The sequence below is a fragment of the Muntiacus reevesi genome, chromosome 1, assembly GCF_963930625.1.
Source record: "Muntiacus reevesi chromosome 1, mMunRee1.1, whole genome shotgun sequence".
Taxonomy (NCBI): domain Eukaryota; kingdom Metazoa; phylum Chordata; class Mammalia; order Artiodactyla; family Cervidae; genus Muntiacus; species Muntiacus reevesi.
Genome location: NC_089249.1, coordinates 83,658,926 through 83,680,197, shown reverse-complemented (window position 1 = coordinate 83,680,197; position 21,272 = coordinate 83,658,926). Strand labels below are relative to the sequence as shown.

Below are 21,272 nucleotides of genomic sequence, written 5' to 3'. Positions count from 1 at the left end.
TGACAGAGGGCAGCCTGGGGCCAGGAGAATGCAAAGGCTCATGATGCCTTTTAAAAGTTCAAACTGAGAACATAGTTCTAATCGACCCGAGCCCAAGAACCTGTCTGGGAGTACTCACCGTTTACATCTAGAGCCAAGAAAACTTCTCTCTTCTCTGTTGGGAAGGAGACACTCCTAGAAGGAGGACAGGAGTCTTCCAGATGATGGCCAATAGAAGCAGCCAGATAACATTCATCCAGTGAGTCCGGATGGACTTCATTTTCTTCTACCACCAGCTGCTCCATACTGAGATTTGTGGGGTTGGGAGAGCAGATGGTTAAACAAGAGGGACTAGTCAACCTGGAGCCATAGCTGGTTTTGATGGTGGGGTTAAGGGACAGGTTGGGAAAGACAAATGGGGAGTCCCCTTAAAGGGAGGCATAACAATCCCCCCACCCACAACCCCCATCTGGGGCCTGAAGGCGCTTGCAAAGGGAAAGGGAGAGACAGTGAGGGAGAGTGAGCATGAGATTCTCTGAGCCCAGAGAAGAAATGAGTTCAGGAGGAAGGAGAGGAGCCACCCCAGGACACATAGTCATGTCACACACGCCCTCAAAACATAAGGCGGCTTCAAATGCACCATAAGTTGTGTTGAAATCTACATGCTGCATCCAGATGAACGCCAGCTCTGACAGCATAATGGACTCTTAAAAATCTTTTGTCTACAAGACCAATTTTTCTAATACTGCGATGGGACATGAATTTTTTTTCCTAGTTACTTTCCTTGCCACGAAATACCTGTCAAGGTCTTAAGACCAAAGACAGAGGCAAATGAGTATGGCATGCTGGTTTTAAGAAAGTGAGAGTACAGAGGAGTACAAGAAATCCTGTGGCTGATCAGTAGCCCTGCTTCAACTGACTGCAAGTTACTCTAATTGAGAGGGATTCATAAAGGGTCAAAACAGACACCCTTGCTATGGGGACAATTTGTGGTGGTCTCAATGGAAACAATGGGCATGTTCAGCACTTTCTGATTCCCCTGCATGTGAGATGACAAAATGTCACTACTGATGTCAGATGCGTGTTTCTCCATAGTTACCTAGAAGAGATGATATCTTGATTTTCCTCGTCCTCAAGATCAGCAAGATTTTCTATGGATAAATTCAAACAAGTTGGAAACATTTAGCAGATCTCATTGTGTAAATTAATAATCCAGTGTCTAATACTACCATAGGGACATTTATATCCGCAATGAGATGATAGTCTATTTAAGAAGGATATTCCAGATACCTCAAGTTGGATCTGTCAGACTCTCCTTGGTTTACTTTCCTAAGCCCACAAGCAAGATCTCCCTTCCCTGGTAGATCAGTATTCTCTTCCATGTTTCAGTAAAAGTTAAAGATTCATCTTCCCCACAGAGTCTGGTGAATAGCCCACAGCATTTTTGCAGAATATTGTAATATTCAGGCTTTTCTCATCATATGCTGACTGCTTTAGCAGAATGATGAGTGGAATGAACAAAATCTCGAGTCACATGAATCCTAGTTGTTACATGGACCATTCAGTCATTCATGGGGTGGGAAAATGCCAGGGCTCTGCCTTGCTTCATGAAACACACACACAAGGTGATGGGAGGGCTTTTTGCATCCTGGGGCCCAGATGATTGGTTTGCTAAGACAAGCAATTTAGAGAAGCAAACACTGGGGTTGATAGCAGTGACACCAGGGGAGCAACAAATAATGAAGGCTGTGAGCACCTTTGGAAAGGCACAGAAATTCAAGGGACCCTTTGGGTATGAAAATGGAAGCGTTATGGACAAGAAGTGACATTGCATAGGAATCAGGAAAAAATACAGTCATCTCCGGACACCTGCACACATACAAGTGAGTGAGTGTTTCACACTAGCCTTGGGTCCGTGATCTAACTTGGGGCCTGACCCATAGGCTTCACCTGAATGAAGAAGACAGCACAGCTCCCAGATCCATCTGATGTCTGTACTTAAAACTCTACCACAGAGTCCGATTCAAGTCACTGTCTACAGAACTTCCAACAGGATGAGAAACCTCAGCACCCCAGAGGTGAGGAGTATGAAGCACACAGCGTCTACCTGGGCATCCAGGTGGAGTTCTATCACAAGAAAATACTCACTGGTTACATCCCGAGCATAAGAGACGTCCACGTCCTCAGGTGAGAAGATGACAGTGCTCCTATAAGGCCAGAAGGAGTCTGACAGGCTAGGAAGAACCGAGTAAGTCAGATAATAGTCATCCAGAGAGTTCTGTGGGACACCATCTTCTACCATCTGTGGCATCTGTCTGCTGAACCTGGTGGGGGAGGGAGGGCAAAAGATTAAGCCAAGACTGATCAGAAACTCTACAGTTCTACTTGGTTCTAATGGAATGTTTGAGTGGTGAAGCACGCCAAGGGTCTCATCCATTAGAGAGAGAAAAGTCTGTTTTGTGTGTGAGACACAGCGTGGTTTCACAGGGGCAGAAGAGAGAAAGAGCAGTAGGGGCTCCGTGCTCTGGCCAAAGAACAGGCTGATGAACAGACCGAATTCTCTCTGATGGTGCAGTCATGCCTCCCATACAGGGACACAGAACATTGGCTTTCACACTTCCATTTACACTGCATTGACATTACTATGACACACACGCCAGCATGCTGACACCAAACAGAAAGCAGATACGCATCTCACTCTGTAAACCACACCTGATATAAAGGTTGAGTGCAAACACACCAGTCTGACTTAGTTCACCCAGGTCAACTGATTTGGGTTTTAAACTTGACAAGTAAATAAGAAATGGGAAACAATAGAAGTACCACAGTGAAAGCAGAGAACATTATGAAAAAGGGTAATAGTAGTGGGCAAAACTGCCGACACAATATATTCAGCACTTTCTGGTTTTCCCTGGATCGGGGTCTGTAGATGTCATCACTGTACAAAGAGCCCACAGATATTCAAAATTACCTCGGGGCAACCACCTCTGGTCCTTTCAGGTCATCATGATCATTCTGCTTTTCTGCAAATAAATTAACAGGAGAGTTCTATCAGGCACATGCCTTTAAAAATGCCCAATCCTGTGCCTATGTTCACAATGTGGTAACAGGCTGTTGAGACAGAAATCATCCAGGAGGCCCTAGAAAGAGCCTCATAAGAAGGCACTGGTTTCCTTTTTGAGCCATTGGGCAAATTTCCTTGATATCCTATGTCATTGGCAGAGTATCCTGGTCGTGAGTCTGTGCAAACAGCTAAATAAATCCTTTTCCCCACAGTTCCTGGGGAACAACTTTGCTACATCCTCAGCCTGCTATAATACTCAGGATTTTTTCATCTGAAATGTTGTTTACTAATGGGATAAGTGATTACACAGTGAGATTCAATGGAAGTGGAACCAATACACCATCAAGTCAAGTGAATCTCAAAGCTGCAAACAGTGGCCATTCATCAGATTGGGAAGTTCCAGGGCCCTGCCTTAGCTCAGAGAAACATACCAAAGGATAACAGTGTGGCTTACCTTCTGGTTTCAGAAGACTTCAAACAAGATAAGTCAAAGGAAAAGAGAGGGCCTATGGGTTGATAGAAGTGAACCAAAGTAGTGACATCTCCAAAGGTATAAACAAGCCTGCCAAAAGACCTGGACAGGTGTAGGAACTCAGGGACATTACCCAGAAATGAAAATTAAAGCATTTCATGTGAGATAAGAGGTTCACTCAAAATTATGAAGCCTGAAAGGTACCTCCTGTGCCACATCTGCTGAGGTACCCATGAGTCTGGCTGGACCACCTTGGGTAGAGTGGTTTACCACAGGGACACCCATGACAGTGAACTTAGAAATGTTCATTCAGAGAATGTCTTATTTTAAATGGAATTATAGAGTCTGGTTCAAACCAGGTTTCAGGATGTAAGCATAGGGTCTATTAAAGGGGATTAATTCTCCAGGAGTAGACTAACAGATGTAATGAAGACTACCTGTGAGACTAGTTGGAAAACCACAGGCTCCATCCACGGCAGACTCCACATTCTCTTCATCAAATGCAATTTTCCAATCACTGTGAGGCTGGTTGCAGGCAGAACCTTCCTGGGGAGTGGAAGCTACTGAAACACATTCATCCTGGGATTGTGGGAACACCACCTTCTTTTCCACATCCTGCACGTTCACACTGTGTCAGATGGAGAAGGGAGGACAGAAGATTAAGAGGACTCGACTCCAAGCAATCTGGCTGGTTTTGATGACAGGCATTGAGAGTGGTCACGGAAAGCAAAAGGGCAGGCCCCTTAAGGAGGGAAGGAACTGCTCCTGATGTGGAGTGGAGTGTGGCTGCCCTGGGGTGGGAGAGAGACAGCAGGTTCTCCGGGCACTGGCCACACAACCAGTGGTTGAAGGAGGAGACGGAACGTTCCCTGCATGCTAACCTCATGACGCCCAGCATGCACAGAGGACTGGGACAGCAGTTCAAACTTTTCTGCACACATTGTGTTGATCTGGATATCCTGTGTCCAAGTCAACACAGCTGTTAAGAAGTTAAAAATTTGTTTGTGTTTGGACTCTATTCCATTCAATTTAAAAACTTTTATTTGCACAAATATACATTCCCATTCAGCTTTTCAGAGTTGGAGAAAAAGGAGTTATAGACTAGATATTCTGCCTTCAAGAACTATTTTTTCAATATTTTGTTGTAATATGAATATCGTTCTATTTTCTTCCCTTGAAATCCAATATTTGCCAACATGCTGATGCCAAACCAATGTAAGACCATAGGATCTCACCCTACATTAACCACTCAGGAGAAAGCACATGAACACAGGAATTCCTAGGTTTGGTTATTTCACCTGGGTCAACTCACTGTACATTACTAAGCTTGAAGAATTAAAAAATTGAAATCCACAAACTTGTGAAACATAAATAGACAACGTTGTTAAAGAGATAATTGCTGTTGAATGAATAGATGAAAGAACTATATAGACTACTTTCTATTTTTCTCTGGATCTGAGGTCTCTTGCTGTCACCACTGACATTCACAGCCCACAGATCTTCAAATTACCTGGGAAATGTGAGCTCTTGTTCATTCACTTGCTTGTGATAATTTTCATTGTCTAGTAAGAAATTCAGAGACAGCAGGTCATAATAAGAAAATCAGACCTCACACATATCTACTCAGTAATCACATATACAACAAGGACTTTAATATTCTCATTGTAAGAACATAATTCTTTAGCAAAGTTATTCTAGGACACTTAAGTCTTATGAGAATTAGACTGGACTGCTTCCAGAACCATTGAGGAAATTTGCTGCTTGAACTCGTATCTCTCCCAACATCCTTTGTTCTGAGTCTGTATAAGCAGTTAAAAATGTATTTTCCACAGAGATGCTGGAACATGAGCTGAGTCATTTTCTAGAATTATTTTGTAGTACTGCTTAGTCCCATCAGATTATATGGTTGTTGATGGTTTAGAGGAATTTATACTTGGGACTAGAGTGATGGGTGAATTGTGAAAGTGTTAGCTGCTCAGTAGTATCCGTCTCTTTGTGACCGCATGGACTACAGCCCGCCAGGCTCCTCTGGCCATGGAATTCTCCACACAAGAATACTAGAGTGGGTGCCATTCTCTTCTGCAGAGGATCTGCATGACGCAGGGATTGAACCTGGGTCCCCTGCATTGCGGACAGATCTTTACCATCTGATCCACCAGGATAGCCCAATGAATTGTACTAACCCTCAAATCAAAAAGAATCTTTGGTGCTACACAGAAACCATGGCCATTGGAAGCTGGAGGAACGGCCAGAGCCCAGCCTTGCTGCATGGAAACATCCAAGCGAGGCTATGGTACAGTTGTGTCTGTCTTGGTGTCAGATAACATCTTAGCTAAGACCTGGCAACATCGAGAAAAGGGAGACTGGAATTGAGAGCAGTAAAACAAAACCTGGAAATCACCTCTCCTTATAAAGAGGCACGTCTGTCCTCATTTCTGGAGAGGCCAGGAACATTTACAAAAATTAGATCACTGCAGGTAACAATACACTGGCTCCAAACTAGTTCTGACAGATACCCACTATGGATTTCCAGCTGAGGTGGGTGAGAGTTGTCACAATTCATTTGGGTCAAATGCCTGACACTGGGGTCAGGGTGACAGAGGCAAGCCCGGAGTCAAGAAAAGAATGAAAGCTCCCTGACCCACCTGATGTCTCTGTTCCATAATAGACCCTTGTCCCTGGTTTCGACTAAGATGTGTCTATACAACCTGTCCTAAGAGATGACCTTCCTTGGTCTACACAGCTTGTGGGGAGAAATAATATGGGGGCTACCTGAGATATTGGTTGGATTTTCATCTTCTTTAGCATGAGAGTAACCACATGTTCCATCCGGATCAATGTCTACTTCCAGTTCATTAAAGTTAAATTTGTCATCACTGTACGGCTGGTGCTTATCAGAACTTCCTTGGAGAATTGAAGGCATCAAAACACATTCATCCTTGGATTCTTCATGCACTTCCTTCTTTTCAACCTCCTGCAGCTCCATGCTGTGCCAGATGGGAAAGGAATGACAGAAAATTAAATGAAGAAGATCTGACCCCAAGTCATGCTAGCTGGTTTTGACAGGAGGCATGCGGAGTGGTCACAGAGAGTACAAGAGCAGGCCCCTTCAAAAGACAGAAGGAACTGTCCTCTCTTATATGAAGTGGAGTGTGTCTGTCTGGGGATGGGAGAGGGGGTCAAGCAGGTACTCAACAGACCAGTCACAAAGTTCTGATGAGGAAGGAGCCTCAACCATCCCAGGATGGTACTATCAGGAACAGGAAGCACAGATGAACTTCCACACCAAGTGCTTCCCCACAGGTCCTAAGCCATGTTGAATTTAAGATGAAGTAGTCAAGTGAATAAAGGCTTCCCAGGTGGCTCAGGAGCCTGAGTGGCTCCTGCCAATGCAGAGATGCGGCTTCGAACCCTGGCCAGGAAGATGCCTTGGAGCAGGAAATGGCAACCCACTCTAGTCTTGACGGGAAAATGCATGGGACAGAGGAGCCTGGCATGTTCCAGTCTGTGGGGGTCACAAAGATTCAGAGACAACTGAGCAACTGAGCATGCACAGTGAGGTGAGTACAGATATTAAAGCTTTACAGACTCTCTGAGATGCTCTCCCTTCTCTTTAGGGATTGAAAGGCCTCTAAGGCCTCTTTCCCTTACTAGTATCACAGACACTAGATTTCTTTTCTGGACAGTTGTCCTGGTGTTTAATTTTGCTAGGTGCGTCCCTAGCAAAACTAATTCCGTTGCTAGTTACCTTCCTTCCAAGGGTTGAAAACAATTGTGTGGAAATCGATATTTATCTCACTTGGATTTCCTGTAGAAGAGAACAGATGCTCTCTGTGTATACAGGAAATCCTAAGGGTGGTGCATTCACTTTGGGTCATACATACAAGTAGCACAGAGACAGCAGACAACCAAGTTACAGGGACACTTCCATGTGGGTTGAGTGAAGTAAATTAATACCATGTGAATTTGTGCTTATACTGATATCAGGCATGTGACTCTCTTGAGTTCACTTATTGTTCTTTTGTGACCCTGTCCATGTTTTCCCTACACATTACCAGCTCCTGACAGACAAACTGAGAACCACAATCACAGAAAACTAACCACTCTAATCACATGGGGCACAGCCTTGACTAACTCAATGAATTTATGAGCCATGCAGTAAAGGGTAATGGTGGAGAGTTCTGACAAAATGTGGTCCGCTGGGAAGGGAATGGCGAATCACTTCAGTATTCTTGTCTTGAGAACCCCATGAACAGTATGAAAATACAAAAAGATAGGCCACTGAAAGATGAACTTCCCATGTTGATAGGTGCCCAATATGCTCCTGGAGATCAGTGGGGAAATAACTCCTGAAAGAATGAAGAGATGGAGCCAAAGCAAAGACAACAGCCAGCTGTGGATGTGACTGGTGATGGAAGCAAGGACTGATGCTGTAAAGAGCAATACTGCATAGGAACCTGGAATGTTAGGTCCGTGTTTCAAGGCAAATTGGAAGTGGTCAAACAGGAGATGGCAAGAGTGAACATCGACATTTTAGGAATCAGCGATCGAAAATGGACTGGAATGGGTGAATTTGACTCAGATGACTATTATATCTACTACTGTGGGCAAGAATCCCTTAGAAGAAATGGAGTAGCCATCACAGTAAACAGAAGAGCCCAAAATGCAGTACTTGGATGCTATCTCAAAAAGGACAGAATGATCTCTCTTTGTTTCCAAGGGAAACCATTCAATATCCCAGGAGTCTGAATCTATGTCTTGGCCAGTAATGCTGAAGAAGCTGCAGTTGAACAGTTCTCTGAAGACCTACAAGACCTTCGAGAACTAACACCCATAAAAGATGTTCTTTTCATTATAGGGGACTGGAATGCAAAAGAAAGAAGTCAAGAAGCACCTAAAGTAACAGGCAAATTTGGCCTAGGGGTACACAATGGAGCAGGGCAAAGGCTAATAGAGTTTTGCCAAGAGAATGCACTGGTCATAGCAAACACCCTCTTCCAACAACACAAGAGAAAACTCTACACATGGACATCACCAGATGGTCAGCACCAAAATCAGATTGATTAGATTCTTTGTAGCCAAAAGTGGAGAAGTTCTATACAGTCAGCAAAAAGAAGATCGGGAGCTGACTGTGGCTCAGATCATGAACTACTTAATGCCAAATTCAGACTTAAATTGAAGCAAATAGGGAAAACCACTAGACCATTCAGGTATGACCTAAATCAAATCCCTTATGATTAAAGAGTGGAGGTGAGAAGCAGGTTTAAGGGACTGGATCTGATAGAGTGCCTGATGAACTATGGACGGAGGTTCGTGACGTTGTACAGGAGACAGAGATCAAGACCATCCCTAAGAAAAAGAAATGCAAAAAGCAAAATGGCTGTCTGAGAAGGCAATAGAAATAGCTGTGAAAAGAAGAGAAGTGAAAACCAAAGGAGAAAAGGAAAGATATTCCCATTTGAATGCAGAGTTCCAAAGAAGAGCAAGGAGAGATAAGAAAACCTTCCTCAGTGATCAGTGCAAAGAAATAGATGAAAAAATAGAATGGAAAAGACTAGAGATCTCTTCAAGAAAATGAGAGATACCATGGGAACATTTCAAGCAAATATGGGCTCAATAAAATTGTATGGACCTCACAGAGCAGAAGATATGAAGAAGAGGTGGCAATAATACACAAGAACTATACAAAAAAATTTTCATGATCCAGATAACCACGACGGTGTGATCACTCACCTAGAGCCGTACATCCTGGAATGTGAAGTCAAATAGGCCCTAGGCAGCTTCACTATGAACAAAGCTAGTGGAGGTGATGGAATTCCAGCTGAGCTATTTCAAATCCTAAAAGATGATGCTGTGAAAGTGCTGCACTCAAAATGCCAGCAAATTTGGAAAACTCAGCAGTGGCCACAGGACGGGAAAATATCAGATTTCATTCCAGTCCCAAAGAAAGGCAATGCCAAAGAATGCTCAAACTACTGCACAATTGCACTCATCTCACATGCTAGTAAAGTAATGCTTAAAATCCTCCTAGCCAGGCTTCAACAATACCTGAACCATGAACTTGCAGATGTTCAAGCTGGTTTTAGAAAAAGCAGAGGAACCAGAGATCAAATTGCCAACATCCGTTGGATCAATGGAAAAGCAAGAGAGTTCCAGAAAAAACATCTATCATGCTTTATTGACTATGCCAAAGCCCTTGACTGGATAAGCTAAGCTAAGTCACTTCAGTTGTGTCTGACTCTGTGCGACCCCATAGATGTCAGCCCACCAGGCTCCCCCGTCCCTAGGATTCTCCAGGCAAGACCACTGGAGTGGGTTGCCATTTCCTTCTCCAATGCAGGAGAGAGAAAATTGAAAGTGAAGTCACTCAGTCGTGTCTGACTCTTAGAGACACCACGGACTGCAGCCGACCAGCTCCTCCATCCATGGGATTTTCCAGGCAAGAGTACTGGAGTGGAGTGCCATTGCCTTCTCCGTTTAACTGTGTGCATCACCACAAACTGTGGAAAATTTTGATAGAGATGGGAATACCAGACCACCTGACCTGCCTCTTGAGAAATCTGTAATGAGGTCAGGAAGAAACAGTTAGAACTGGACATGGAATATCGGACTGGTTCCAAACAGGAAAAGGTGTACATCAAGGCTGTATGTTGTCACCCTCCTTATTTAACTTACATGCAGAGTACATCGTGGGAAATGCTGGGCTGCATGAAGCACATGCTGGAATCAAGATTGCCAGGAGAAATATCAATAACCTCATATATGCAGATGATACCACCCTTATGGCGGAAAGCAAAGAAGAACTGAAGAGCTTCTTGATGAAAGTCAAAGAGGAGAGTGAAAAAGTAGGCTAAAGCTCAACATTCAGAAAACTAAGACCATGGCACCTGGTCCCATCACTTCATGGCAAATAGATCGGAAGACAGAGGAAACAGTGTCAGACTTATTCTGGGGGGTCCAAAATAACTGCAGATGGTGACTGCAGCCATGCAATTAAAAGACGCTTACTCCTTGGAAGAAAAGTTATGACCAAACTAGATAGTATATTGAAAAGCAGAGACATTATTTTGCCAGCAAAGGTCCATGTAGTCAAGGCTATGGTTGTTCCAGTAGTCATGTATGGATGTGAGAGTTGGACTATAAAGAGAGCTGAGCACTGAAGAATTGATGCTTTTGAACTGTGGTGTTGGAGAGGACTCTTGAGAGTCCCTTGGACTGCAAGGAGATCCAACTAGTCCATCATAAAGGAAATCAGTCCTGAATATTCACTGGAAGGACTGATGTTGAAGCTGAAACTCCAATACTTTGGCCACCTGATGCGAAGATCTAACTCATTTGAAAACACCCTGATGCTGGGAAAGATTGAAGGTGGGAGGAGAAGGGGATGACAGAGGATGAGATGGTTGGATGGCATCACCAAGACAATGAACCTGAGTTTGAGACTCTGGGAGTTGGTGATGGACAGGGAGGCCTGTTGGGCTGCAGTCCATGGGGTCACAAAGAGTCGGACACGACTGAGGGACTGAACTGAACTGATAGATAATCATCACCTGGGGGGTGGTGTTTCTTGTGCTTGTTCATCGACTTCATCTTCATCTTCTTCAATTTCTGCAAACAAAATCAGAAAAACCCAGTCAGCTTTTAGTCACTTCACCCACTGCAAACACAGGGACTCATGGTCACAGGACCATAAACATCTATGTATGAGTCAGTACTGTACAGAAGTTGTATTGCATTGTCTTTAAACAACTGCCCAAGCATGGATTTCTGATCCAACAGGCAGTCTGTTTCTAAACTGGTAGATCATCCTCAGGACACCTTCTGCTTGAAATTGGGCAAACATCTAAATTGCCGTTTCTTCCTTATATCACCTCACATTGTCCACCTCCCATCTCCACTTCTACAAATGTATCATCCATCCTGCCACAAATTCTGCCAAAGACACAGGCTCCATATAGCTTTTCAGGTCTCACAAGATGCCCTTCTTTCTCTAAGGAGAACAACCACGTCCCACATCCCTCCATCTGGGAACATCCTGGCTCTTCAAGGTAGCTTTTGTGTGTTATCTGGGAAATTCTCCTTGGAAAGTGAGTGCTCCAGTTTAAACCATCTTCCCAACACCAAGTCCAACTCTATCAAGTACCTTATCCAACATCACAAAGTGAAGGGCTTTCTCTTTTCTGCAGTGTATTTGTAAATATTCCCAAATTTCATCACTATAGCTACCATCAACAGATTATTTCATCCATTTTACAGATGAGAACAGTTACTAACATAAGGAAAAGCAATCATTCTCACAGTTATAAACACAGCACTCAGTCTGGAACCTGGGAACTTCCAAGCTTCTTTGAGGGCTCTATTCACTCTAACAAGCTGCCTGTCACCTCCTCCTTTCTGCGCTTCAATGCTGGCTGGATGTTGCCTCCTTCCCCAGTGGCCACGGTCCATCAGGGAGGAAGCAGACCATTGGGATACGATGGCCTCCACCCTGTGCATTTCTCCTCCGTCCTCTTACTAAGACAATCCTTCTCCTTCATAGCTCCAAATAGAACATGAAACAGGAAAGCTGATAAACATTCCCAGTGGAGGTGTTCATCTTGTCAACTGGGGACCTAGGAGAGGATCAGTGCTCTCAGGGCCTGTGGCCCCCTCACCTGGGCAGAGCTTGCAGGCAAGGCGCTCTGCCAGGCGGTATCCCTCAGACAGGCTCTCTCGGAAGTCCTGTCCCTGGTGGTTGTTCAGGTCATTGTGGGTGAGGAGGTCCTTGAGGTGCTGCTTGAGCAGGACAGAGTCATCTTTCCCATCCTGTAGTGTCTGCCGTAGCTGGGTCAGCTCTCGTACCTGACTTCGAATTAGGATGTCACATGTTCTAGGTGGAACAGAAGACACAATTGTAAAGGGCAGAGTTAGATGAAAGATGGTTAGGGATTTCTGTGAGAACATCCCTAAGGAGACCTCGAAATAGAATTCTGGCACATATCTGATGTCTTGCTCAGTCACTCAGTCATGTCCGACTGTTGCGATCAAATGAAGTATAGTGCACCAGTTTCCTCTACCCATCGGCTTACCCTGTCAAGAATACTGAAGTGGGTTGCCATTTCCTACTCCATATCTGATGACTGGCCTGTGTCAAAGACAAAGAAGGGAAACAAAGGTTTCCCCTGTATCTGAGAGTACTCCTGTAAGATTCCGTGACATTCCATTCATCTTGTCCTTCCGTAAAGGTAACCTAATGTCTTCCCTGGAGGCTCAGCTGGTAAAGAACCTGACTGACAATTCAGGAATCACAAGAGGTGCAGGTTTGATCCCTGAGTCGGGAACATTCCCTGGAGAAGGAAATGGCAGCCCATTCCAGTATTCTTGCCTGGACACTTCATGGACAGAGGAGCCTGGTGGGCTACAGTCCAAGGGGTCATAAAGAGGCAGACACTACTGAGTGCACACCCATGCATCAGTGTCTTCCTAAACCTGCATCATGAAGATGTCTCTTCAGTTCCTCACTCGGCCATGCCCATTTTCATTAAAAAATACACAAAATATTTTCTGTATTTTTAATGTGGCAACATAAAGTATTGTCCATTGAATGATACACAGCCAGATATAGAGTGTGGACATGTATAGCTGGTGTGAATTGGGAAGAACGTAAGAATGACAGGGTCAAGAAAGCATTCCAGGATGTAGTCAGTCAGGAGGCGGTTGTGATTTAAAGGCAAATAAGGTACCGATGGCACAACATTGTCAATGAGCTAAGTGCCACTGGTTCACTTGAATGTAGTGAATTTCATGATGGGATTCAAGTCACTAGTTTATTTAAAAGCAAAGTAAATTACTTCCTGAATAACAACTCGAGTCCATAATTCACCAACTGGTGTTCTCCACCTATTTTATCACATTCTGCCCTGTGCCTGTGATGAATATCCCTACCCTCCTTACCTCAACCTTTCATCAAGTGTTGGCTTCTCTGCCAGCTTCTCTGCTGGCCTCCGCACCTCAACTGGCAGCTTCTCCCCCAACACGGATTCAACGATGTCCTTACATGCTTTACAGTCTGAGGAAAGAGAAGTTCCTAGGCACAGAACACAACTTGACAAGATGAACTACCTTTTGGCAAAGTCAGAATTCACATCCCCTGAGACTGACCCTGAATCCTGGGCCACTGAACCAGGACCTGCAGCCTCTTAGGTGAGACACTGAGCCGGTGCCTGGGTGGCGATTCCTGTGGGGTCGGGAAGGCTCCTAGGACTACAGCACTGCTGGTTCCCTCATGCTGGGATCTCAGTAACGAACAGGTGTCTCAAGTTAAAACTCACCTGGACACATTGGTGTGAAATAGAATACGTGAAACCATAAGGACCTGAAAGAGATAGGCCCAACCCCGAGAAAGCCTGTGTCATTAGGAACAGTAGAACTATGAACTAAGTGTATTTACACTGAGCTAGGCACTGTTGTCAGAGCTTTGTCAGATTTACTCAGTATTCACTATAACTCAAACAAGAGTTACTATTACAGCACCACACGGACAGAGAAGGAAACCGAGACACAGAAAGGTTCCCAACAGGGGTGTGAGCCCAGGAAGCCTGGCCCGGAGTTCACGTCTTTCACACTGTGCTGCGGTGTGAAAGGTGACCCTGACCTCCACACCAGGGTCCTGGTGAGACATTTCTTCTTCACCAGCCTCACAATGTCTTTCCTAGAATTTTGTGGCTATCGTAAGGAGTGGTGTAAATAAAACTTAGTTGGTCCTTTCCGCAAAGCTCATCATTTCACTTTCTTAAACCGGAGGCTTTGCCTCTTATGTCTCTCTGTGTCAGTCATTTTTCATGGACTCCCTCATCACTTCACTGAAAATGACTGTAGGAAAGTGACACAGACACAAGTTGTCAAGATTCCTCTCATCCCCTTGTTGTTCATGTACCCTGGTCATGATTTCTTTCCTTAATCCAGGTCCTTCTTACTGAACAGGCAATAATGATTCCAATTGCCAGGCTGACTGTGGGTGCAAAGGGCCAACTCACACTCAGCCTGAGTTTTTACTGGTGCTGGTGATCTCCCCACTTACTGTCATCTTCATGTTGGTCACACAACTTATAGCATAGACTCAGGGTCCCCCGGACTCCTGGTCAACCTGTATCACCAAAGTTTCACCAGCTCAAGTGGGGAGAGAGTGGAAAGTGCAGATTGTCTGATGTTACCAGAAACACCTTCATTCTTGCCACAGAGTCACATGACTTTTTTGGACTCAGGAAGGAGAACCTGCACCCTCAGAAATCACCGATTCCTTCTCACCAGGGAGTCCCTGTCCTGATGGCGTCACAGAGACCATGGTTTCAGTGAGAAGATTCATCCTCAAGCTCCTTTAAATCATATGACTGCTTCTCACAGTGTATAACCACGCGTTACCCCAGTGCAAATAGCACAGGGCTTTGCCAATGGAACTTCAGGGAACCTCGAACTGATGGAGTTCATTAGTCCCAGAGGTTTAGCCAACAGGCATGCAGGATCAGATACAGAACAGAAAAGATTCCAGTCAACGCAGCTTAGTTTGTGCCTGAGAGACACAGGCAATCCTGTGCCGGCACCAGGAATCACTGTCTGGAATTTTAACTCTAATCTCACCCTACACATCACGAAAACTTGGAAAAGTGCCTCCACTCCTTGTGCCTCAGTTTTCCCAGCCTCAGGAACTGAAGGCAAAAGAGCCACACTACTACCTTTCCTGCACTGTGGTCAGAATGGAATTCAAAATGACTAAGGGAAAAGGAAACCAATATTGGAGACTTACAATTTCTTAGAGGGAAGACAGTGATCATTCATTGCTTTGGTGACCATGATCTCGAGGACTTACTGTATTTCTGCAGATGGTTGGCCAGGGAGTAAGCAGTAGCTTGGGACACCAGGAATTTCTCTGTGAGGTCTCTGAAGTCCTGCTTGTACTTTTCCAGCTGCAGCTGAAGCTCCTGGTTGAGTTCCATGAGGGTACGTTCTGCCCTCAGATCCAATAAAGAGGGCAGACATACTGCCATGGCGACACGTGGTAGAAGAGGGAGAAGCCAGGGGTGGGGAGGAGACTCCCGATATATGGGGGATTCACACAAGCAAAATCACATTGGCTTAACCAGCACTGAGGGAGGACAAAACGGAATTCCTGACTTACTGTTGGAACAACTAGAGGGTTCTCAACTGCAAAGAGAAGTTGAAGAGGCCAGAGCTCAGAGCCACAGGTGCTGTGTGGGGCTCAGACTAAGACAGGAGTGAAGGAGGGGGACCCAGCGTTCTAGGTAACCATCTGGAGTTGCCATAACAGAACTGGTAGGGGGAGGGGTTCATGGAATCTTGGGGGCCCCTGCCTTCCAGGTGCCTAGGCCATGACCGTTTATGAACATCACCACTGATAGCACCCAATCCCTCAGCAGCCACTCTTGAGTTGTCTACATACGTTCCGATACCACTGACCTATCTCCTTCCAAAAACTATCTCAGCTGAGTTCCCATTGTTCATTCATTTGTGTATGAAAATATTCATGGTAAAAATACTTTGCCAGCAGGTCTTAATTTCTGTCGGGCTGTCATAAAGTCACCTCGGTTCAGTTCAGTTCATTTTAGTTGCTCAGTCATGTCTGACTCTTTGCAACCCCGTGGACTGCAGCACACCAGGCCTCCCTGTCCATCACCAACTCCTGGAATTCAGTGAAATTCACATCCACTGAGTCGGTGATGCCATTCAACCATCTCATCCTCTGTCGTCCCCTTCTCCTCCTGCCTTCAGTCTTTCCCAGCATCAGGGTCTTTCCCAATGAGTCAGTTCTTTGCATCAGGTGGACAAAGTTTTGGAGTTTCAGCCTCAGCATCTGTCCTTCTAGTCAATATTCATGATTGATTTCCTTTAGGATGGACTGGTTTGATCTCCATGTAGTCCAAGGGGCTCTCAAGAATCTTCTCCAACACCTCATTTCAAAAGCATCAATTCTTCGCCACTTGCTTTCTTTATAGTCCAATTCTCACGTGCATACATGACTACTGGGCAAACCATATCACCTCATCTTCTCTTTAAACCGATCTTAAGGCTTTTCCACAAGTGAAGGACATCAAACTTGTAGACTGTCATGAACTTCTTCTCTGGGTCTTCTCCAGTTTACTCTGTATCTTAAAAACCGTAGGATACAAATCAAAGTAGGATACTAAGTGGATAAATAATTTTTAAATATATTTTTTATCCCGTCTTAGTGATTTTGCTGCATCCTGTTGTTATGTCATTTTCTTCTCTTTGCTGGGCAGCATGTTGTCTTCAGAATAAACTTAAGTTTGATATCCCTACTTTCTAAATTCTTCCTCTGGTCTGGGTTGTTCTATTTGATTTTTTTTAATGTTACTAAACACTGCATTTCATACTTTCACTTATGTATTTCTCTGTAGCCTCACAAGAGCTCTTTCCAAGCTGTTAAAGTGACTAGAAGAGTCTATGTGTATATCCTTGAAAACATGGTGTGCTTGTGCCATCACTTCATTCTTGTCTGACTCTTCGTGATCCCAGGACTGTAGCCCGTCATGCTCTTCTCTCTTGGGGATTCTCCTTGTAAGATTCCTGGAGTGGGTTGCCCTGCACTCTTCCAGAGGATCTTCCTGACCCAGGGATTGATCCTGCATCTCCTGTGTGTCCTCCGTTGCCAGCTGATTCTTTACCACTGAGCCACTGAATACATGGGGTGCCTGTCTGTTTAGGAAGATCTGACAGCCTCGTGCTATCGTTCTGTGTTCATTCAGTTCACCCACATATTGAACAGACCAGGGCTCCAGAGCAGTGTTGGTGGCACACACTTTGACCCATCTCGTTGAGTTTTCCTCATGCCATTGACCTGTGGTTGTATTCCAGATACAGAGCATGGTTAAGTTCAAGGTCACAGGTCAGGGATCATTCTGATCCAAAGTGAACATAAGGATTGTGTTCAGTGACATAGAAGCTGAGTTTGAGGAAATAGATACAGGCAGCCCTGGGATAGTGATGGTCTTAACCAACTCCTCATTTCCCTAGCATCTCTTTCTACCTGGGTCTTGTGAGTCTGAGACTTGGGGAACCCTTACAGCATCCATCTCTTCAGCTTAGCTGTTGGTCTCACCTGGATGGAGGGTGAAATGGTGTGACAACAGGCCACCGAGCGTTTGTTCATGTTAAGGTAAGAGATACAAAACTGGAACAACTATTTTTGAAAGCTTCTCTTCCCCACACCCCCACACAATCCTCCAACTACAATGCTTAGTGATAATTGCTGTGTGAGATTCAAGAAAGAATTTAAAGGAATCTATTTTTCAGTTGCTGTGGGGCCTGATATTCTGTGGGGGAAAGAAAAATGTGTCAAATTTCTTCATTATAAATAGGATGAAACCAAAAAAGCTCACAGAGGGTATCTGACTTGAGGTCAAACTGGCATGAATTTTGCCATGCTAACATAAGTGTATAACAGGTACAGTTCATTGACGGATCCCGTGCCAGGCATTTCACACATATTATGATACTTTCTTTTATCATAGTCATTCAAGGTAACATCATTGTAGAAGAAGTACATTAAAAAATTTATTCAACCAAAGTTAAAAAAACCAAACATTTTATCAAGGCAAGTAAGCTATTGCTTTGCATTTTGTAGGTAGGAGAATTCTATTGTTTTTATCCTGCCTTTATCCCATTTCATACTCCTCTTTTTCTCTGTGACCTGACTTTATTCCTAGAGCCCTACCTTTATTCAGCTGAACCATTTCTATGCACTGAGCAATAGCAGAAGTGCTGGCTGGGCCCTTCTAGGCTCCCTGAGTGCTTTCGTGTGTCAGGACACCAGACACCATCTGGAGGCAAGAGCAGCCTGTCTGTCAGATTGTGTACCGTGCTAATTTGCTTCAGTCGTGTCCGCCTCTTTGTGATCCCATGGACTGTAGCCCTCCAGCCTCCTCTGTTCATGGAATTTCCCAGGCAAGAACACTGGGGCGGCTTGCCATTTCTTCCTCCAGGGAATCTTCCTGACCAGGGATCAAAACTGTGTCTCCTTCACCCTTTCCATTGCACTTTTAAGGCTGATGCAGTGCCTTAAGAGGCTAACACAGGAGGGTAAAGAAAGTCTCCGTAAAACCCAGAGAAGAGATTTTTAGAACTCCTCTCTGGATCCTGTCTGGAGTCACAACCAAATCGGAAGATTTTAAGTCTTAGCACTTACTAGTATGTGTATAGTTAATATCAAAATCATTAAATTTAAACTTGACCTTCGATTTGACAATAAAAAGAAAAACAACAAACCGTGTCTCTTGCATGTCCTACATTAAGAGGTGGGTTCTTTACCACTAGCCCCACCTGAGAATCCCATCTGTTAGAATGGGCAGCTGCTTTCCCAGCCCACTGAAGTTAGCAGGACGTCCCAGGACAGAAAGGGATCACTTCCCTCCAATTCAAGAATCTTTTCTCTCAGTGACTGTGCTCTATTGGGCCAAACTCTCCTGAAATTGAATGCTCTTGCTAACTTTTTGGTTTCTTGTTAGATGGCTTGGGTATTTATAAAATTTTCTGACAAACATCTTTGTTGAAGTTTGCATTTATAGCAATGCACTTTATTCTTTAGAAAGTGGTGGCTTGGAGAAGATTGGTCCCATCAATGAGCAAACAAGGGTGAATTTAGCTTTCACTCTAAACCAGACTGAATTAAAAATTAGGCCTCTCACTTTCCTCAAGGTGGATGGTTAGCTGCCACAGGCATGTGTCCCCAAGAACTTGTGTCTCTGCTGTAAACTGGACAAGAGTAAAATGGGGTCAGATGGGCCTAGTCCTTCGATTCTAGAGTCTCCCAATAGTCCTCTGCTTTAGTCACCGGATTGGAAACACCCCTGTGCTTCTGCTCTGTTCTACTTCTGTGTTTGGGTAAAAGTTACACAGTTCAGTCTGCTCTGTCCCGAAGCTGATCATTGTAAAAATCGCCCCGGAGAGTTAGCACCCAGACAGGTGCACAGTCCTCTCCTGAAGCAACTGTGGTTCAGTGAGTTGAGGTGGGACCTGGAATCTATTTGTTAAAGGTACTCAGGTGTGCACTTAATTTTACCCACTGACTTCATTGACCTCCCTCATGATTCGAGGGGATGATTATTTCATTTATGGTATTTATAGTGTTCAAAATTGACTGGTGCCAAAAGCAAAACTCTCTGCTGCTTTGCAGTTGAAGAAACTGAGGCATAGAGAGGGTCTCTAACGGGCCAAGATCCCCTTGCTGTAAGTGCTGGAGCCACACCCGGGTAGTATCCCTGCTACTCCGAAACCCCAGCCCACATTTTCCAGTTCACTCTTGTGTCAGATTCTTCCAACTAGCTGTTTCCTTCACCTATACTGCATTTCTACCAAAAACTTCCCCAATGTATCAATAATTTCTCACTTGATACTGTTTATCACAACAGATATTTTTCAGAAAAGTCTATCATTACCCCGTGATGCATATTGGTGACTTTATTAAAAAACTGAATATGGGTGTGTGTAATTTTACTACTCTTTCCTCTTTCATTCATTTGCGTTCTGTTTACTTACACCAGTATAGTGTCTAAATTACTGTAGTTTTAACCTGTGTTTTGAAATCTAGTAGAGCAAATCCTCCAATTTAATTCTCCTTCAGTGTGTCTTGGCTAATTGAGATACTTTGATTTCCACTTATATGTTATAATTCGCTTGCAAAACTATACCTCCCCCCAAATGCCAGCTGCAATACTATTCAGAAGAACAAGGATTTGACAATCTAAAAATATTGTCTTCCAATCTATGAATATAATCTATATTTCTATTTATTTAGATCTTCTTTAATTTCTCTCAGCAATAGTTTTTAGGAGTCGTCAGTATCTGTATTCTTAAGCATTAAATGATCATGGATGTTTCTTTCTATTATGTTTTACAGAATTTCATTTCCTAATACTGCTGGTATGGAGAAATGTGGTAGATTTTTATATGAGTCCTGTTGACTGCCCCATTTAAAAATATACAACTAAATGCATTTTGATAGATGTATACACTATGGAAACCACAGCCAGAATCAAGATGCAGGGTGTTTCCATTGGTCACAACTTTCCTTGTTCCCCTTTGCAGTACATCACTCCCTCAACTCTTAGCCCCAAGCAACCATTGCCAGTTTAGATGAATTTGCCTTTTTAAGAAATTTATACAATGGAACAGTATACATACTCTTTCTTGCCTGCAAATTAAGCACTCAACACATAGTTAAGAGATGATGTGTGTAAAGCCTCAAAATTGTACATGCAGAAGAATATTACTACCATCTCTACTTCAGAAATGAGTCCCATTTTCCCGGCCCCTGATAAGAATGAAGATCTCTACTTTCCTCCAAACACCATTTATCCACCTTATTGCACACTTACTTGGAGGACATCCACATGTGGGTGCTTCCAAGTTTCAGGCTGGTGGTCTAGGGCAGAGCCTCAAGGTCTCATCCTCCGCCTCCTGGAACTGGTGTTTCCAGCAGTATAGACCTCATCCTCCTCCTGGAATTGGTGCTCCCAGCAGTATAAGCCAACTGGATCCGTCGTGTGGATCTCCTCGGCAGGTGCACAAGTTCACTGTGGACTAAGTTACTCTCCTGGTCTTTCCTGCTCAGCTCAGTTTGCTCCTTGGGAACTTAGATAATGCTGTGCATTCCTCACTTCCTATTGAACTTTCCAAGCTCAACTTGTCCTTATCCTCACCTCCCTTGGCAAACAGCTCCTCGACAGTTACCTTGCTTTTCTTTGG

The 21,272-nt window shown here is 44.2% G+C and overlaps 1 protein-coding gene and 1 non-coding gene across 2 annotated transcripts in view; one reads left to right on the top strand and one right to left on the bottom strand.

Annotated features, from left to right (window-relative positions):
* The window catches only part of LOC136144010 (neuroblastoma breakpoint family member 6-like protein), an 86,898-nt gene extending 71,360 nt beyond the window's left edge, over positions 1-15,538 (bottom strand). The window contains exons 1-3 of the mRNA XM_065901625.1: positions 15,361-15,538; positions 13,449-13,563; positions 12,170-12,384 (exon numbers count right to left, since the gene is read on the bottom strand). Coding sequence (XP_065757697.1) covers positions 12,170-12,384; positions 13,449-13,563; positions 15,361-15,538 — 508 coding nt within the window. The remainder of the gene's footprint in view (positions 1-12,169; positions 12,385-13,448; positions 13,564-15,360) is intronic.
* A 3,022-nt stretch (positions 15,539-18,560) lies between these two features.
* LOC136156467 (small nucleolar RNA SNORA26) lies at positions 18,561-18,683 on the top strand. Its single transcript, XR_010661017.1, has one exon. It is a non-coding gene; the product is annotated as a small nucleolar RNA SNORA26 (small nucleolar RNA).
* The last annotated feature ends 2,589 nt before the right edge of the window (positions 18,684-21,272 follow it).